This window comes from Mauremys reevesii, linkage group 7 (assembly GCF_016161935.1).
Source record: "Mauremys reevesii isolate NIE-2019 linkage group 7, ASM1616193v1, whole genome shotgun sequence".
NCBI classification, from domain to species: Eukaryota; Metazoa; Chordata; order Testudines; family Geoemydidae; genus Mauremys; species Mauremys reevesii.
This window is the reverse complement of record NC_052629.1, coordinates 4,048,343-4,066,496: the sequence shown is the minus strand read 5'-3', so window position 1 is coordinate 4,066,496 and position 18,154 is coordinate 4,048,343. Positions and strand designations below refer to the sequence as shown.

Here is an 18,154-nt window from a genome sequence, read left to right as displayed (position 1 = left end):
AGTAATTAGGTATCTCATCCACCCCTTTTCATAGGGAAAAAGTTCTCCCCGAACCGCCTGAATTCAAGACACATCTATGTCTACATTACGAAATTAGGTCGAATTTACAGAAGTCGATTTTTTAGAAATCGATTTTATACAGTCAATTGTGTGTCCCCACTTAAGACCATTAAGAACATTTACTCAGCGGAGTGCATCCACAGTACTGAGGCTAGCGTCGACTTCTGGAGCACTGCACTGTGGGGTAGCTATCCCACAGTTCCCGCAGTCTCCGCCGCACATTAGAATTCTGGGTTGAGTTCCCAATGCCTGATGGGGCAAAAACATTGTCGCGGGTGGTTCTGGGTAAATGTTGTCAGGTCCCCCCATGAAAGCAACGGCAATAGATAGTTTCTCGCCTTTTTTCCTGGGTTACCTGTGCAGACAACATACCACGGCAAGCACCGTATGTCTCCTGGGTGCTGCCAGACGTGGTACTGCATTGCTACACAGCAGCAGCTCATTGCCTTTTGGCAGCAGACAGTGCATTACGACTGGTAGCCTTTGTCGTCGTCTCCTGGGTGCTCTTTAAGCCGACCTCGGTGAGGTCGGTTGAGGGCGCCTGGGCAGATGTGTGCGCTTCTGGCTGGCCTCAGTGAGGTCGGCCGGGGACGCCTGGACATAAATGGGAGACGACGATGGCCAGCAGTCGTACTGCACCGTCTTCCGGCAAGCAGCCAGGAGACGACAGTGGCTAGCAATCGTACTACACCGTCTGCTGCCAGCCTAAGACATATAAGAGAGATGGAGTGGATCAAAATAATAAAGAGACCAGATTTGTTTTGTATTCATTTGCTCCCCACTCCCTCTGTGAATAGTGGGGGGAGGGATAGCTCAGTGGTTTGAGCATTGGCCTGCTAAACTCAGGGTTGTGAGTTTAATCCTTGAGGGTGCCATTCTGTGCGACAACCCTGTAAGCCAAGTCGTCAGTTGCTCCTCTCTCCGTCAGAGCAACAGCAGACAATCGTTTCACGCCTTTTTTCAGCGCAGACACCATAGCACGGCAAGCATGGAGCCCACTCAGATCACCGCCGCAATTATGAGCACTATAAACACCACGTGCATTATCCTGCAGTATATGCAGAACCAGAACCTGCAAAAACAAAACCAGGAGAGGAGGTGATGGCAGCATGGTGACGAGAGTGATAAGGACATGGACACAGACTTCTCTCAAAGTATGGGCCTCGGCAACGTGGACATCATGGTGTTAATGGGGCGGGTTCATGCTGTGGAACGCCGATTCTGGGCCCAGGAAACAAGCACAGACTGGTGGGACCGCATACTGTTGCATGTCTGGGATGATTCCCAGTGGCTGCGAAACTTTCGCATGCGTAAGGGCACTTTCATGGAACTTTGTGACTTGCTTTCCCCTGCCCTGAACCGCCAGAATACCAAGATGAGAGCAGCCCCCACAGTTCACAAGCGAGTGGCGATAGCCCTGTGGAAGCTTGCAACACCAGACAGCTACCGGTCAGTTGGGCATCAATTTGGAGTGGGCAAATCTACTGTGGGGGCTGCTGTGATCCAAGGAGCCAACACAATCAAAGAGCTGCTGCTATCAAGGGTAGTGACTCTGGGAAATGTGCAGTTCATAGTGGATGGTTTTGCTGCAATGGGATTCCCTAACTGTGGGGGGGGCGATAGACGGAACCCATATCCCTATCTTGGCATCGGAGCACCAAGCCAGCGAGGACATAAACCAAAAGGGGTACTTTTCAATGCTGCTGCAAGCCCTGGTGGATCACAAGGGACGTTTCACCAACAACAGCGTGGGATGGCTGGGAAAGGTACATGACGCTCGCGTCTTCAGGAACTCTGGTCTGTTTCAAAAGCTGCAGCAAGGAACTTTCTTCCCAGACCAGAAAATAGCCATTGGGGATGTTGAAAAGCCTATAGTTATCCTTGGGGACCCAGCCTACCCCTTAATGCCATGGCTCATGAAGCCGTACACAGGCAGCATGGACAGTAGTCAGGAGCTGTTCAACTATAGGCTGAGCAAGTGCAGAATGGTGGTAGAATGTGCATTTGGATGTTTAAAAGCGCGCTGGCGCAGTTTACTGACTCGGATAGACCTCAGCGAAACCAATATTCCCATTGTTATTACCGCTTGCTGTGCACTCCACAATATCTGCGAGAGTAAGGGGGAGACGTTTATGGCGGGGTGGGAGGTTGAGGCAAATCGCCTGGCCACTGATTACACGCAGCCAGACACCAGGGCAGTTAGCAGAGTACAGGAGGGTGCGGTGCGCATCAGAGAAGCTTTGAAAACCAGTTTCATGACTGGCCAGGCTACGGTGTGAAAGTTCTGTTTGTTTCTCCTTGATGAACCCCTCCCCACCTTGGTTCACTCTACTTCCTTGTAAGCTAACCACCCTCCCCTCCCGCCTTCGATCACTGCTTGCAGAGGCAATAAAGTCATTGTTGCTTCACATTCATGCATTCTTTATTAATTCATCACACAAATAGGGGGATAACTGCCAAGGAGGGGTGGGGCAGGAGGGAAGGACAAGGCCACACTGCACTTCAAAAACTTATTAAATGCCAGCTTTCTGTTGCTTGGGCAATGCTCTGGAGTAGAGTGGTTGGGTGCCCGGAGGCCCGGCCACTGGGTTCTTGGGCGTCTGGGTGAGGAGGCTATGGAACTTGGGGAGGAGGGTGGTTGGTTACACAGGGGTTGTAGCGGCGGTCTGTGCTCAAGCTGCCTTTCCTGAACCTCAACCACATGCCGGAGCATATCAGTTTGTTCCTCCAGTAGCCTCAGCATTGCCTCTTGCCTTCTGTCAGCAAGCTGATATCACCTATCATCTTCAGCCTGTCACCTGTCCTCGCGTTCATATTGTGCTTTCTTGGACTGACATTGTCTGCCTCCATGCATTCTGCTGGGCTCTTTCAGTGTGGGAGGACTGCATGAGCGTAGAGAACATTTCATCGTGAGTGCATTTTTTTCGCCTTCTAATCTTTGCTAGCCTCTGGGAAGGAGAAGATAGTGTGAGCGTTGAAACATTTGCAGCTGGTGGAGGAAAAAAAGGGAGAGTGGTGTCTTTTTAACTACATTTTAGAGAACAATGGGCAGACTCTTTCAGGGTAAACCTTGCTGTTAACATTACATAGCACATGTGCTTTCGGTATAAGGTTGCATTTTGCCTCTAATTGAGAGTATGCCGGTTTGGTGTGAGAGATCTTTCAAGAAGGGCCAGGCAACGGAATTTGGCTTGCAGGCAGCCATGGTAAGACACAGTCTTTTGGCTTCTTTAACCTTCATAACACGTGGGAATGGTTTCAAACAGCAGCGCCCTCATTTCCCATACCAAGCAGCCGCTGAGTTGGCCATTTAAAAGGAGGAGGGGCTGCAGTTTTTGGGTTAACGTGCAGCACAAACCCAACTAACCCCCCCCCCTCCCCACAATTCTCTGGGATGATCGCTTCACCCTTGCCCCCACCGCGTGGCTAACAGCAGAGAACATTTCTGTTCAGCCACAGGCAAACAGCGAAGCAGGAACAGGCACCTCTGAACATCCCTTTAATAAAAGTCACCCTATTTCAACCAGGTGACCAGGAATGATGATATTCTCCTGAGGATAACTCAGAGAGATAAGGAACGGATGCTGTTTGAATGCCAGAAAACACCAGGACCATATGCTGCCATGTTTGGTATGCAATGATTCCAGACTACATGCTACTGGCCTGCCGTGGTAAAGTGTCCTACCATGGAGGACGGAATAAGGCTGCCCTCCCCAGAAACCTTTTGCAAAGGCTTTGGGAGTACATCCAGGAAAGCTTTATGGAGATGTCCCTGGAGGATTTCCGCTCCATCCCCAGACACGTTAACAGACTTTTCCAGTAGCTGTACTGGCTGTGAATGCTAGGGCAAATCGATCATTAAACACACTTGCTTTTAAACCATGTATAATATTTACAAAGGTACACTCACCAGAGGTCCCTTCTCCACCTGGTGGGTCCGGGAGGCAGCCCTGGGTGGGTTTGAGGGATACTGACTCCAGGTCCAGGGTGAGAGAAAATTCCTGGCTGTCGGGGAGAACGGTTTCTCCGCTTCCTTGCTGTGAGCGATCTTCCTCGTCCCCAAAATCCACATCCCTGTTGCATGCTACTCCACTGATGGAGTTAAAGCACAGGGGTGGGGTAGTGGTGGCTGCACCACCTAGAATGGCATGCAGCTCATCATAGAAGTGGCATGTCTAGGGCTCTGACCCAGAGCGGCCGTTTGCCCCTCTGGTTTTTTGGTACGCTTGCCTCAGCTCCTTAAGTTTCACGCGGCACTGCTGTGGGTCCCTGTTATAGCCTCTGTCTGTCATGCCCTTTGAGATTTTTTCAAATGTTTGGGCATTTCGTCTTTTGGAACGGAGTTCTGATATCACAGATTTGTCTCCCCATACTGCGATCAGATCCTGTACCTCCCATTTGGTCCATGCTGAAGCTCTTTTGCGATTCTAGGACTCCATCATGGTCGCCTCTGCTGATGAGATCTGCACTCACCTGCAGATCGCCACACTGGCCAAACAGGAAATGAGATTCAAAAGTTCACGGGTCTTTTCCTGTCTACCTGGCCAGTGCATCGGAGTTGAGAGCACTGTCCAGAGCAGTCAATGGACCACTCTGGGATAGCTCCCGGAGGCCAAAACTGTAGAATTGCAACCATGCTACCCCAAATTCAATCCGGCAAGGTCGATTTCAGCGCTAATCCCCTCATCGGGGGGAGGAGTACTGTAGCAGGGTGGACGCCTGCTCCTGCCCTGAGGGGTTTAAAAAGTGGCCTGGCAGGGCTTGAGAGCGGCGGCTCTAAAAGCTGGGCTGATTGGGGAAGTGGCTGCAGCTGGGCCACACCCCAATCAGGCCACAGCTGGCCCTATAAAGGGCCAGGGAAGCCAGAAGTACAGACAGTCTCTCTCTGCCTTCAGAGAGAGAAGGGCCTGGCTGCAGGGAGCTAGAGACCGGGTAGCTGAGTGAAGCAGGGTTGGGGAAAGGCTGAGGAGCTGGGGAGCTCCAGCCTGGAAAGCCCCAGGCTGCGGCCTAGCAGTGGGCTAACAGGTACTGGGGGCTGCAGAGGGCAGCCCAGGGGTAGGCCAAAGGAGCAGGTCCAAACCCCTTTGCCTGTGATGAGTAGGCTGATACTGCAGTCTGCCCCAGAGTGTGGGGCTGGACAATGACTGGCAGAAGCCAATACTGAGGCAAGGTGGGCCATAGAGGGTGCGGGTTCCCCAAGGAGGGGAGACCCAGAGAAAGGGGTTACTGCTAGGGGGCAGCACCCCATGTGAAAGGGCACCGGGTCCAGGGAGGGACACGGGGGCCAGAGGACAAGCGGCTCACCGGCCTGCAGAGGGCGCTCCAGCGCTGGACTGAGCTAATTCCCGGAGTCACCAGCAGGAGGTGCCGCGGGGGTGAGTCTGACCCGTTACAAGTACTGAAATCTATTTTAACAGCCCTTTAAGTCGAAAATAACGGCTTCATAGTGTGGACGGGTGCAGGGTTAAATCGATCTAACGCTGCTAAATTCGACCTAAACTCATAGTGTAGACCAGGGCTAACCCTTTGATGCTGAGAATTTTCCAAACCAAGTGACACAATGGAAGTTTATCCCTTTATCAGATTAAAAATGACTCCCTAAACTTCTACATTTGGCTTTGCAAGCCTGTCAGTTAATTTAAACACATTCATGTGAGTGGGCTCCAAGAAAGAAAGGAACTGAACAGAATTTTACACAGGGCAAAAGTTCATCCTGAAACTTAATTTTCACATTTAGCTTCAAATACACATTCGATGCAGTCCTTAACCTTTACATTTTTTCAATAATGTCTGATAGACAAATATATTACAGGGAAATTTGCATTCAAGCCTTCCTAAGACGCTCCCCCTACTTTTGTGAAAAGTTGGAGTGAAATATTCTATATAAAGCATTTCAGAATCATCGGAAGGGCATAACATAAATATGTCTTTGTATAGATCTCCCAGATTTTTCATTTGGGGGACTGTGGAGGAGGCGGAGGAATTGGTGTCTTATGTACTATGACTTACATACCCCCAAGACTGCATTTCTCAGTTAAAAAAAGGAAAGACAAGAAAAATATTAATTGATGTCTACAGAAACCATCATTACTTGCTTTTAATATCAACTCCTCCTATAAATCAGACTTCCACACATTTTACTGTAATAAATCTATATGGATTTGAAAGATCTCATTTAAACAGGACTTAAATTACACACACGCGTGTGCACATCTACCCCATGTGTAACCCAAAATGCCACGTCACTATAAAGGCCTCCAATGTTCTCAGACTGTTCTCCAGAGCCCCTTATTTACAGGTACCATTTGAGTTATTGTTGCGACAAGCAATGTCAGTCCAAGTTGACAGCCAATACTTGGAAATATTATATTAGAATTAGAGCCAGGTGGGGGAAACAGCTATTGTGCACAGGTGTCTGATGAACCTTTTTGGTTTCACATCACATGGGCTTGCTTCCTGAGTTTTACTCTGGGCTTTCCGATTGGAATTAACCCCAAACAAAGCTAAACTCGGATAGTCACCTGAAACAACAAATTCCCTCCTTCCCTGAAGAGGGTGAAGTTGAGCAGGGTTGGGGTTTGCAATGAACCCCAAGATTGGGCACAACTTTAATGTGAACTTTCGAGCTCTATAGAATAGTCCTAACGCTATGCAAACCAAATGCTTCAAGTACATGGGGAATATCGGGGGGAGGGGGAGGAAGAGAAGGGGACTGACTCAGTCAGGTCCCTCTTACCTTTCCCAGACAGCCGTCGTGGCTGCGTTCCAATGCAAATGCTTCTACTATCTTCGTCATCCTCTGGGGGCCGGCTCAGATCATCCCAGGCACATTTGGCGCTCACTCCACTCAGGTTCGAACCATCTGTCTCAATCCCTTTATCGACTCTCTCCTGCTTAAAAAGATCCCAAGAGCCATGACTTTTTTGGGTGTGGTTTGGATCTAAGCAGCTGTCAGAAGCACAGTCTTGCAGTGCACCTGTTACCAGCTGAGTGCAAAACAGCTCCTTTCCAAATCAGCTCCCGGGTGACTAGAGCTATGATCTCTGACACGCTTCTAAAAGACCCAAAGCACAAGAAGCGTGAATATACTATCTCTGCAAAATGACCAGATTACTTCCGCTCTTCATTCAATTCTTAACCGTGTATCAATGTTACAAACCACAGATAACCTCAATGAATGTAGCAATGAGCAATTACTTTTTGTGCAATGTTCTCTGAGGTTTTGCATAACACTCCCTTTAATTACAAACACATGAATGCCTTGCACCTCTGGAGTTAGAATTTCCCAGCACACGAGACTACTCTGGTGAGGTTTACACAATGGGTATGTCCACACCTGACTTTTTGGACATCAGATAATAAGTGCTGACTAACACTACTGTATGTTCTTAGACACCACAAGTTTTCCAGGACACACACATTTGTTGCTAGCAACGTTCAGACTTTGAGCCGCAGCCAAAAATTTAAGTGTAGGACTACCTAGTGAAGGAACTATTTTTACTCTGGATTTCCAGCTTTTACCACTAGGGGATGCGGTTGAGCCAAACCACGTTAAGGTTTCAGAGTGGTAGCCGTGTTAGTCTGTATCAGCAAAAACAACAAGCAGTCCTTGTGGCACCTTAGAGACTAACAAATTTACTGAATTGGCCTCGTTAGCACTGACCTCCCACTTGGTAAGGCAACTCCCATCTTTTCATGTACTGTGTGTGTGTGTGTGTGTGTATATACACACACACACACACACACACACACACACAACTGTATTTTTAACTCCAGGCATCTGATGAAGTGGGCTTTAGCCCACAAAAGCTTATGCCCAAATAAATGTGTTAGTCTCTAAGATGCCACAAGGACTCCTCGCTGTTTTCACTTTAAGGTTGAAATGCAGAGATGAACTCAGCTTCTATTCATTGTATGCATTTGAATGCAAGTGTGGAACTTTCTTCCTGGTTTCAATTTGTACATAGTAAAAAAGTGACCGTTTTGTCAGCTCCACCCACATTTTAAATAGAGTTCTTGCTTCAGTGTACTGACTCAAGCATGCTTGGATGTTAGGTGCTCTGAACTTTGTTTTTCAGTCATCAGATTTTAATGGAAACTTACATGCAGTATTTGTATCCTCAGAGTTTCCAGATTGTCAGTGCAAGCCTCTTTGCCGTTGCAGTGGTTTAAAAGGGGCTGGTTTTGTTCAACAACTTTATTAATGATCTGGATGATGAGATTAATTACACCCTCAGCAAGTTTGCAGATGACACTAAACTGTGGGGAGAGGTAGATACGCTGGAGGGTAGGGATAGGGTCCAGAGGGACCTAGACAAATTGGAGGAATGGGCCAAAAGAAATCTGATGAGGTTCAACAAGGACAAGTGCAGAGTCCTGCACTTAGGATGGAAGAATCCCATGACTGCTACAGGCTGGGGATCGACTGGCTAAGCAGCAGTTCTGCAGAAAAGGACCTAGGGGTTACAGTGGACGAGAAGCTGGATATGAGTCAGCAGTGTGCCATTGTTGCCAGGAAGGCTAATGGCACATTGGGCTGTATTAGTAGGGGGCACTGCCAGCAGATTGAGGGAAGTGATTATTCCCCTCTATTCGGCACTGGTGAGGCCACACCTGGAGTATTGCATCCAGTTTTGGCCCCTCACTACAGAAGGGATGTGGACAAATTGGAGAGAGTCCAGTGGAAGGCAACGGAAATGATTAGGGGGCTGGAGCACATGACTTATGAGGAGAGGCTGAGGGAGGGATAGCTCAGTGGTTTGAGCATTGGCCTGCTAAACCCAGGGTTGAGAGTTCAATCCTTGAGGGGGCCACTTAGGGATCTGGGGCAAAAATTGGTCCTGCTAGTGAAGGCAGGGGGCTGGACTCGATGACCTTTCAAGGTCCCTTCCAGTTCTAGGAGATTGGTATATCTCCAGTTATTACCTAACGGGTTATTTAGTCTGCAGAAGAGAAGGATGAGGGGGGATTTGATAGCAGCCTTCAGCTACCTGAAGGGGGGGTTCCAGAGAGGATGGAGCTTGGCTGTTCTCAGTGGTAGCAGATGACAGAACAAGGAGCAATGGTCTCAAGTTGCAATGGGGGAGGTCTAGGTTGGATATTAGGAAACACTATTTCACTAGGAGGGTGGTGAAGCACTGGAATGGGTTCCCTAGGGAGGTGGTGGAATCTCCATCCTTAGAGGTTTTTACGGTCAGGCTTGACAAAGCCCTGGCTGGGATGATTTAGTTGGGGATTGGTCCTGCTTTGAGCAGGGGGTTGGACTAGATACCTCTTGAGGTATCTTCCAACCCTGATATTCTATGAAAAGGCTGACTCCAAGCTAAAGTAAACATCAACCACCAGCGTTTCTATCCAGTTTTACATTGCATTACTTACGTACCCCATCCTCACCTTCAGAGGTACCTCAAGTTTAATGTCTGCAATTACCAAATTCCTGCTTATGTTGCGAGGTCCCTGCATGCTCTGGACTGGTGACATAAGGATCAGGGCTACGAGTCAGCTCAACAGGGGGAAAGTCATTCTATTTATAGGCAAAACTGATGCCATCTCTAAGAGTTCCACTAAACCAGTACAAATTTCCCAGCACTGATAAAGTCAGGTTCTCCCTTCCCTTGCTAGCATCCTTCAGTGGTGCTACCAACGTCTCTGCTTCAATGCGTTCCTCAAGGACATCTCAGTAGGAGCGAGAAGCCTAGCAAACTGTGAAGCAGCAACTTCAGGCATTCAGTGAAAGAATGGTTCTTCAAGTGGTACATACTGGAGTGTGTATCAGCAATGATGACTCCTTATCTCTGCCTTAGAGTTCTATCCTGCTAGGTGCTTAGCGTACTGAACTCCCATTGACTTCCATGGGAAACTTGGAAGCACTCAGCAATTTGCAAGATCAGTCCCATAACAAGAAGCATCTCTGCTAATCCCTGATGTACCTCTGTCACTCACACTCAACTGCATATGCTGTAACCTACAAAGCAGTGTGGACTGTTCTTGTGATTGTGAGATGGATTCAGAGCAGTCCAAGATCCACACAACTCAGCCGGAGGCAACCAACACTGCTGAGTATAGAGCTGTCCTCTTAGGACTAAGTTCAGCCCTGGCTTAACTGGGCACAATTCTCATTAACTTCAAACAGGAAGCATGTCTGCTTATGCCCGGGCTGCATTTGGTCCCAAGCCTGGCTAACACATAGTTGTCTGGAAGAGGTTGGAAACCACTGTGATAAAGACAAACCTCCCCTCCCACACAAGACAATGCAATCTAAACACAGGTTAGACCCCTCATTAGTTACTAGGCAGTTACTACCAGCTCTCAGGAAAGTGGGGAGGTTTTCTCCTGAGAAACATTTCCAATCACTGTCACCACCCAATGCAACTTCAGCCTCCACACCCCCATTCTGAGCATGCAGCTCACAGAGGCCCACCACTTGCTGTATGTGTCATATAATCATAAAATATCAGAGTTGGAAGGGACCTCAGGAGGTATCTAGTCCAACCCCCTGCTCAAAGCAGGACCAACACCAACTAAATCATCCCAGCCAGGGCTTTCTCAAGCCTGACCTTAAAAACCTCTAAGGAAGGAGATTCCACCACCTCCCTAGATAACCCATTCCAGTGCTTCACCACCCTCCTAGTGAAAAAGTTTTTCCTAATATCCAACCTAAACCTCCCCCACTGCAACTTGAGACCATTGCTCCTTGTTCTGTCATCTGCTACCACTGAGAACAGTCTAGATCGATCCTCTTTGGAACCCCCTTTCAAGTAGTTGAAAGCAGCTATCAAATCCCCCCTCATTCTTCTCTTCTGTAGACTAAACAATCCCAGTTCCCTCAGCCTCTCCTCTTAAGTCATGTGCCCCAGCCCCCTAATCATTTTTGATGCCCTCTGCTGGACTCTAATTTTTCCACATCCTTCTTGTAGCGTGGGACCCAAAACCGGACACAGTACTCCAGATGAGGCCTCACCAACATTGAATAGAGGGGAATGATCACATCCCTTGATCTGCTAGCAATGCCCCTACTTATACAGCCCAAAATGCCGTTAGCCTTCTTGGCAACAAGGTCACCTGTTGACCCATATCCAGCTTCTCATCGACTGTAACCCCTAGGTCCTTTTCTGCAGAACTGCTGCCCAGCCATTCAGTCCCTAGTCTGTAGCAGTGCATGGGATTCTTCTGTCCTAAGTGCAGGACTCTGCACTTCTTGTTGAACCTTATCAGATTTCTTTTGGCCCAACCCTTGAATTTGTCTAGGTCCCTCTGTATCCTATCTCTACTCTCCGGCATATTCTACCATTCCTCCCAGTTTAGTGTTATCTGCAAACTTGCTGAGAGTGCAGTCCACACCATCCTCCAGATCATTAAAGAAGATATTGAACAAAAACAGCCCCAGGACCGACCCTTGGGCACTCCACTTGATACCAGCTGCCAACTAGACATGGAGTCATTGGTCACTATCCGTTGAGCCCGACAATCTAGTCAGCTTTCTATCCACCTTATAGTCCATTCATCCAGCCCATACTTCTTTAACTTGCCACACATTAAACATGGGCCTGGCACGGTACTCAACACAGCAGCAGTTGCTTATGCCTGCACAGCCCTCTGCCGAGCCTCTGTTCTGCAGCACGGCAGGAAACATGCATTCATCTGCTTCTGTATGCACCTGGATAGGACAGGGGCAGGAGATGCCGAGGATGTAGACTGTTTATACCCAAATAGATCAATGACCCAAACAGATCAGGGAAAGCACAGTCAGAGCCTGATGGGAAAAAAGTAGTACTTCTACACCTCAGCTTGTCATGGCTGACTTGCATGTCAGGAAATTTGGTTCCCACCCCCAAACACACTTTTACTTAGAACCTGTATGAATAAACATGTGGGCACTAGGGGGCACCATTGTGCAAAGAATAGTCTAGCACTGTCTCGGCGTGGAAAGCAGAGGTAGAAACTAAATGTTACAGACAAGCTTTTAAAATTAATAATCAAATCTTGCTAACTGGAGTGGAAGAACAAAAATAATACCAAGGTAGAACTATACTCCCATACCTCAGGTTGTGACCTTTTCAGATCGTGTCAGCCCTGATCAGCACTTCATGGGAGGCCATGATAAAAGGGTGCTGGAAGAAGTTGAGTTTGTGACTCAGTAAAGTGGCATCCTACCCCTCATCCTACCAAGTTAATACTGAACCAACACTCCAGCTTGGGGTTAACCATGATGAGCTGCTGGTAGTGCTGTGGAATATATAAAATGTAAAACTGAAGTTCACTTGGGCTCATTCAACATCCCATGGCATTTCCCGTACGAGTAGGGGTGTTAATCTTTGTCTTGGCCCGATTCCTGTTTGGTTCATTTAATCCTGCCTCTATTCTCTATAGATTCTAATGAAAAAGGATTCTTTACAATCTGCCATAAGCTTCTGTGTAGTGTTGCTTCCACTGTTAAACATCTATGTTTCAGACATGCATTTCCATGGTAAGAGATTATGTATCTTTCAAGGTTTTGTATTAGTGCCTACCACTGTCAAATCTGAGCACAAAAAACCACACGTTTGTTGGATTTGTGGAACTATGTTTCTTCCAGATTTTGATTAGGGTTTTAAATGTACATGCCCCTGGGGGAAAAAAAAGAATATAATTTGTTTTTTAATATACAAGCTTTCACATTAAAGATATTGAATAGTTACGTAGGACAATTAGACATAGATGTATGGACCATAAGACAAATGGAATAGCTAACGTAAAACCTGTTATATTGGGCCAAATCTTGAATTCTTTACTAAGGCAAAATTCTTACTGATGTCAGAGAAACACAGAATTGTTATAATGAATCGTATCTATGGCGCAGCTAGTCCAGTATCATGTCTCTGACAATGACCAGTAACAGATGCTCCAGAGGAAGGTGCATCAGGGTCTTTTCCTGATCTCTAGTAGTTAGACTGGCTTAAACCCTGAAGCCTGAGGTTTAATATCCTTTCAAATTTTGTTTTATAACAACTTTCTTGATAGACTTGAAATCCATGCATCAGAGGGGTAGCCGTGTTAGTCTGTATCCACAAAAACAATTAGAAGTCCGGTGGTACCTTAAAAGACTAACAGATTTATTTGGTCATAAGCTTTCGTGGGTAAGAAACCCACTTCTTCAGATGCATGGAGTGAAAATTGCAGATACAGGCATAAATATATATTGGCACATGAAGAGAAGGGAGTTACCTTACAAGTGGAGAACCAGTGCTGAAGGCCAATTCGGTCAGGGTGGATGTGGGTCCACTCCCAATAATTGATGAGGAGGTGTCAATACCAAGAGAGGGAAAATTGCTTTTGTAATGAGCCAGCTATTCCCAGTCCCTATTCAAGCCCAAATTAATGGTGTTAAGTTTGCAAATGAATTGTAACTCTGCAGTTTCTCTTTGAAGTCTGTTTTTGAAGTTTTTGTTTTTGAAGAATAACAGATTTTAAAAGTAGCTATTGAATGTCCAGGGAGATTAAAATGTTCTCCTACTTCCTTTTGTATGTTACCATTCCTGATGTCTGATTTGTGTCCATTAATCCTTTTATGTAGAGGCTGTCCAGTCTGGCCAATGTACATGGCAGAGGAGCATTGCTGGCACATGATGGCATATATCACATTAGTAGATGTGCAGGTGAATGAGCCCCTGATGGCGTGGCTGGTGTGGTTGGGTCCTATGATGGTGTTGCTAGAGTAGATATGAGGACAGAGAAGGCAACGGGGTTTGTTACAGGGATTGGTTCCTGGGTTAGTATTTCTGTGGTGAGTAGTTGCTTCAGGTTGGGGGGCTGTCTGTAAGCAAGGACTGGCCTGCCTCCCAAGGTCTGTGAGAAGTGAGGGATCGTTTTTCAGGATCGGTTATATATCATTGATGATGTACTGGAGAGGTTTTAGCTGGGGGCTGTACATGATGGCCAATGGTGTTCTGTTATTTATCTTGTTGGGCCTGTCCTGTAGTAGGTGATTTCTGGGTACCCGTCTTGCTCTGTCAATCTGTTTCCTTACTTCCCCAGGTGAGTACTGTAGTTTTAAGAATGCTTGAAATCCATATCCAATTTTGTTTTGAATCTTTCTAAATTCTTGGCCTCAATGACTTCCTGCAGCAATGAGTTCCACAACCAATCACATGTGTGAAAGTTTCTTTTATTGGTTTTGAATGTCTGACACTGAAATGTAATTGAATATCCCCTTGTTCTTGAGTTACAAAACAGAGATAAGTTCCCCATCCACGTTCTCTATACCATGTGGATTATATACCTATATCCCCTCTTATCCATCCCCTTAGTAAGATAAAAATCCCCAATTTTTCAATTTCTTCCCATACGAGTTTCTCTACGCCCTTGATCGCTCTTATTACCTTTTTGAACCCTTTTCTAGCTCTGCAATACCCTTTCTGAGATGGGATGACAGTACTGTCCACACTATTCCAGACAAGTCGACACCATTGATTCACATCAAGGTGTAATATTTTCCACTCTTTTCCTTAGGTACCCTAACATGTTGTTTGCTCTTCCCTCTAAAAAAAGCTGTACATGGAGTAGAGGACTTGAATGAGCTGTCTATAATGACACCCTTTCCTGAGCTGACAACTTAATTTAGAATCCTGTAAGGTGGGAGAATTTTTTACCAAGACAGTATTTGGACAAACCGAGTAAGGACTTCAGGATTTGGTCCTTCATCAACAACTGTACCACCTTTTATCTTGAAGGATCCTAGAGCTGTGTTTCTCAACAACCAGCCTGTGGAGCAGCGCTGGTCCCTGAGATCTCCCTGATACAGTTTAGGAAGGTAGCAAGCCGGTCCCTGGTATCAAACAGGTTGAGAAACACCGTCCTAGAGCATTTTACAGCAACACTTAAAGGAATCAATTCATTCATGGCTGAAATGCAGCCATCTCTAGGGTGGAATGCAGCAGTTCAACAATGCACAGCAACACTAAACAGATATATTCAATTTTGTGCCTGGCAACAGTTGATCATGAGAACTACTTTTCCTGAGAGAGAATGTTAATGAGGACACAGGAATTATCCCTAACTAAGAAGGGCAGTGGGAGGATCCACTTGAACGAGTAGTTCAGCTTCACAGAAAATGGGAGGGGCTAACTAAAGACATACTTGCAGATGTGGATCAATCTCAAATATGGTCTCTCCTCTTCGCATATCTGTTATCAGCCACAGGCCTCCAGCACTACAAAGAAAGAAAGGCAGTGAACCAAAGTTACTCACCCCGACCAGGAGCTCCCACTATTATGGTGCTTAATCAGAACAGGTGCCTGGATGAAACAGGTAATGGACGGACTGCTTGTAAGACCCAGAGTGCCCGTGACCCTTTAAATCCACGATTACATAATGAAAGTGCATTATACTGCATGACCTGGTTACTGCATGGTTGTGCTCAACACTACTCAGCCTTGCATTGGAGACTCTCTCCTATTCTTGAATCCTGTTTAAGTTTTCCAAAGTTCAGAGCTGCTGCACAGCTCAGGAAGACAGTTAATATGGTTTCATCCCATTTACATTGCAAGACTGAATTAAGTTTTAGCCTTGCTAGGCACTGAGTTGTAACCAAGTAAAATTTCAGTGTTTACACATAGGCTAAATTTAACAAGATCAGTGCCCAAATTGACAAAAATATTTAGGTGCCTATTTGCAGCCTTAGGTGATTAAATACCTTTGTCAATCCATCCTAGATCAGCAGTGTCACATTCAGTACCATAACTAGCTTCCTACTGTGGCTAATGTTCCTGTATTTTGCCTGGTTAGTATCCATGATGCACATAAATGGTTCAGAGCAGCCTTAGCTTTTGTTAGCAATGAGGGTTGAAAGGCTCAACACCTCTCCTAGCAGAGGTGACGGGAGACAGTTTATTGCAAAAAGAGGCATCCTGAATTTTCACTTTGGGTCACAAGCAGCATAGATGGTCTACGTCAGTTTAGAGCTGTATTTTTGAACTGATTTACTAGAATTGCTGGAAAAGCTCATTTGCTCATCGAATATGTTATTGCAATCAAACACCTCTTCTTGCCTTAAATGTTCACCTTACACTTTCCTTCTACACTAGATGTTAAAATGGTAAAAATTAGTATTTCATATTTTCTGATATGTATTGGTGATCACTGGTTTATCATATCACTTTGGGATTGGCAATTGTTAACTACAGAGATGCTATTCACTGCAATCCCTGAAAATTGTGATATTACAGATGCAATTCCTGGTTACCTAAAATCAAGGCAGCTTTTGGCTTCAAAACACGGGTATTTCTTGGTTTTTGGCCTATCCTTGGAGATACATTTGAAAGAAATGCCCATTCTAGTAGAGCTGGTCAAAGAATTGCACTCTTTGTTTTGTCTTTTTGAGCATTTAACAAGGAGAATGAAATGGCTCCATGCAGACTTTGAGCAGTCAGGATCAGACACTGTTTCAGTGTCTTGGGGTCATAGGAAAAAGGCTTGCATCCATGCTGAAGTTTTCCTCCCTGGGGCATCCTCAAGGACTGTCTGCCCCTGTGCTGAGAGGAAGGGTTCAGAGTGAAACAGAGATATCAGCCTAAATCTGGACTGTCCCAGATATCTAGCCTGGACTTTTGAAAATAAAGCACTTTGTTGGGGCTAGAAAAGCCTGAGAAGTTTAATGGAGCCCTGGCATGTGCATGCAAAAACATTTAATATAAACCCTTTTGATCTATTACTGTACCACAACACCTTCCTCACCTTTAAAGATATGAGAAAAACATTTGAATAAAACGTCCAGTGATGCGTATCCTAGCAAGCAAATACTGTAACAGTGATCTGCTGCTAATTCTTATATCTTTAAAACCACATCTTTCTTTGCCCAACACTGACTTGGATTTTTGCAAGAGGGAAATTACACAAAACCAGTCTTACTAGGAAAATAAGTACCATTCCTCATGTGAATTAGCCCACCTGATTGGACTCAGTAGTTCATTTCTAGAGATGCGGTCCAAACTTTGCTAGTACTCAAACTAGGCTCCTTCCCTCTTATTTTGAGCTGTATTGAAAGGTCACCTCAGTAAATTATTCTGGCTTAGCATCTGGTTCTTTTAAGAAGAACTAATGAGAAAATGCCACAGGCATAAGAGGAAGGAAATTAAAAGTCGAATGTCTCATTCTACAGTAACTCCCCACTTAACGTCCTCTCGCTTAACGCTGTTTCGATCTTATGTCCCTGCTCAATTACAGAACATGCTCCATTTAAAGTTGTGCAATGCTTCGCTATAACGTCGTTTGACTGCCTGCTTTGTACACAGTTGGCAACCCCTCTATCAGCTCCCCTACGCCTAGGGTGACCAGACAGCAAATGTGAAAAATTGGGACGGGGGTGGGGGGTAATAGGAGCCTATATAAGAAAAAGACCCAAAAATCAGGACTGTCCCTATAAAATCGGGACGTCTGGTCACCCTACCTACACCGCCCCCTCACAGCACCTCCCAACTGCCGGCAGACCCCATGGATCAGCACCTTCTCTCTCTGCCTCCTGTGGCAATCAGCTGGCTTGCCACGTTCAGGAAGGAGGGGGAAGGAGCGAGGACTTGGCGCGAAGGCTCCCACTCCCTCTCAAACGCCGCAAACCAGCTGATTGCCGCAGGCAGGAAGCAAGGGGGAGGAGCGAGGACTTGGCGCACCTCCCTTCTCCCTCCCCTTCCTCCTGCCCGGGGCAATCAGCTGGCTTGCAGTGTTCAGGAGGCAGGGGAGTGAGGGGGGGAGGAGCAAGGACACAGCTGTGGAGTAAAGGGGAGGGGGAGGGGAAGAAGAGGCGGGTTAAGGGTGGGGGCTTGGGGGAAGGGGTAGCATGGGTGGGCCAAGGGTTGAGTCCCCTGCCCCTGGTGCTTGCAGATCAGGGGAAGCTGCCGCTGCTGCTGTGCAACATGCTTCTCCTAGCGTACAGCACCTTCAGCCTCCTTGCCTGCCTCACTGTCTCCAGTGCCAGCGGGCTGTCCCTGTGTGGGGTAAGGCGGGGGCACCTCCCAACTATAGTACTGTACTGTACGGGAAAAAAAATTCTCTGGAACCTAAGCCCCCCATTTACATTCATTCTTATGGGAAATTGGAATCGCTTAACATTGTTTCACTTGAA

General features: G+C 46.6%; 1 protein-coding gene across 1 annotated transcript in view; it reads right to left on the bottom strand.

The window, feature by feature from the left end:
* Window positions 1–18,154, bottom strand: part of SUFU (SUFU negative regulator of hedgehog signaling) — a 124,106-nt gene that overhangs the window by 42,090 nt on the left and 63,862 nt on the right. The window contains 2 exon segments of the mRNA XM_039481296.1: window positions 6,797–6,950; window positions 15,175–15,247. Of these exon segments, the coding sequence (XP_039337230.1) occupies window positions 6,797–6,950; window positions 15,175–15,247 (227 nt within the window).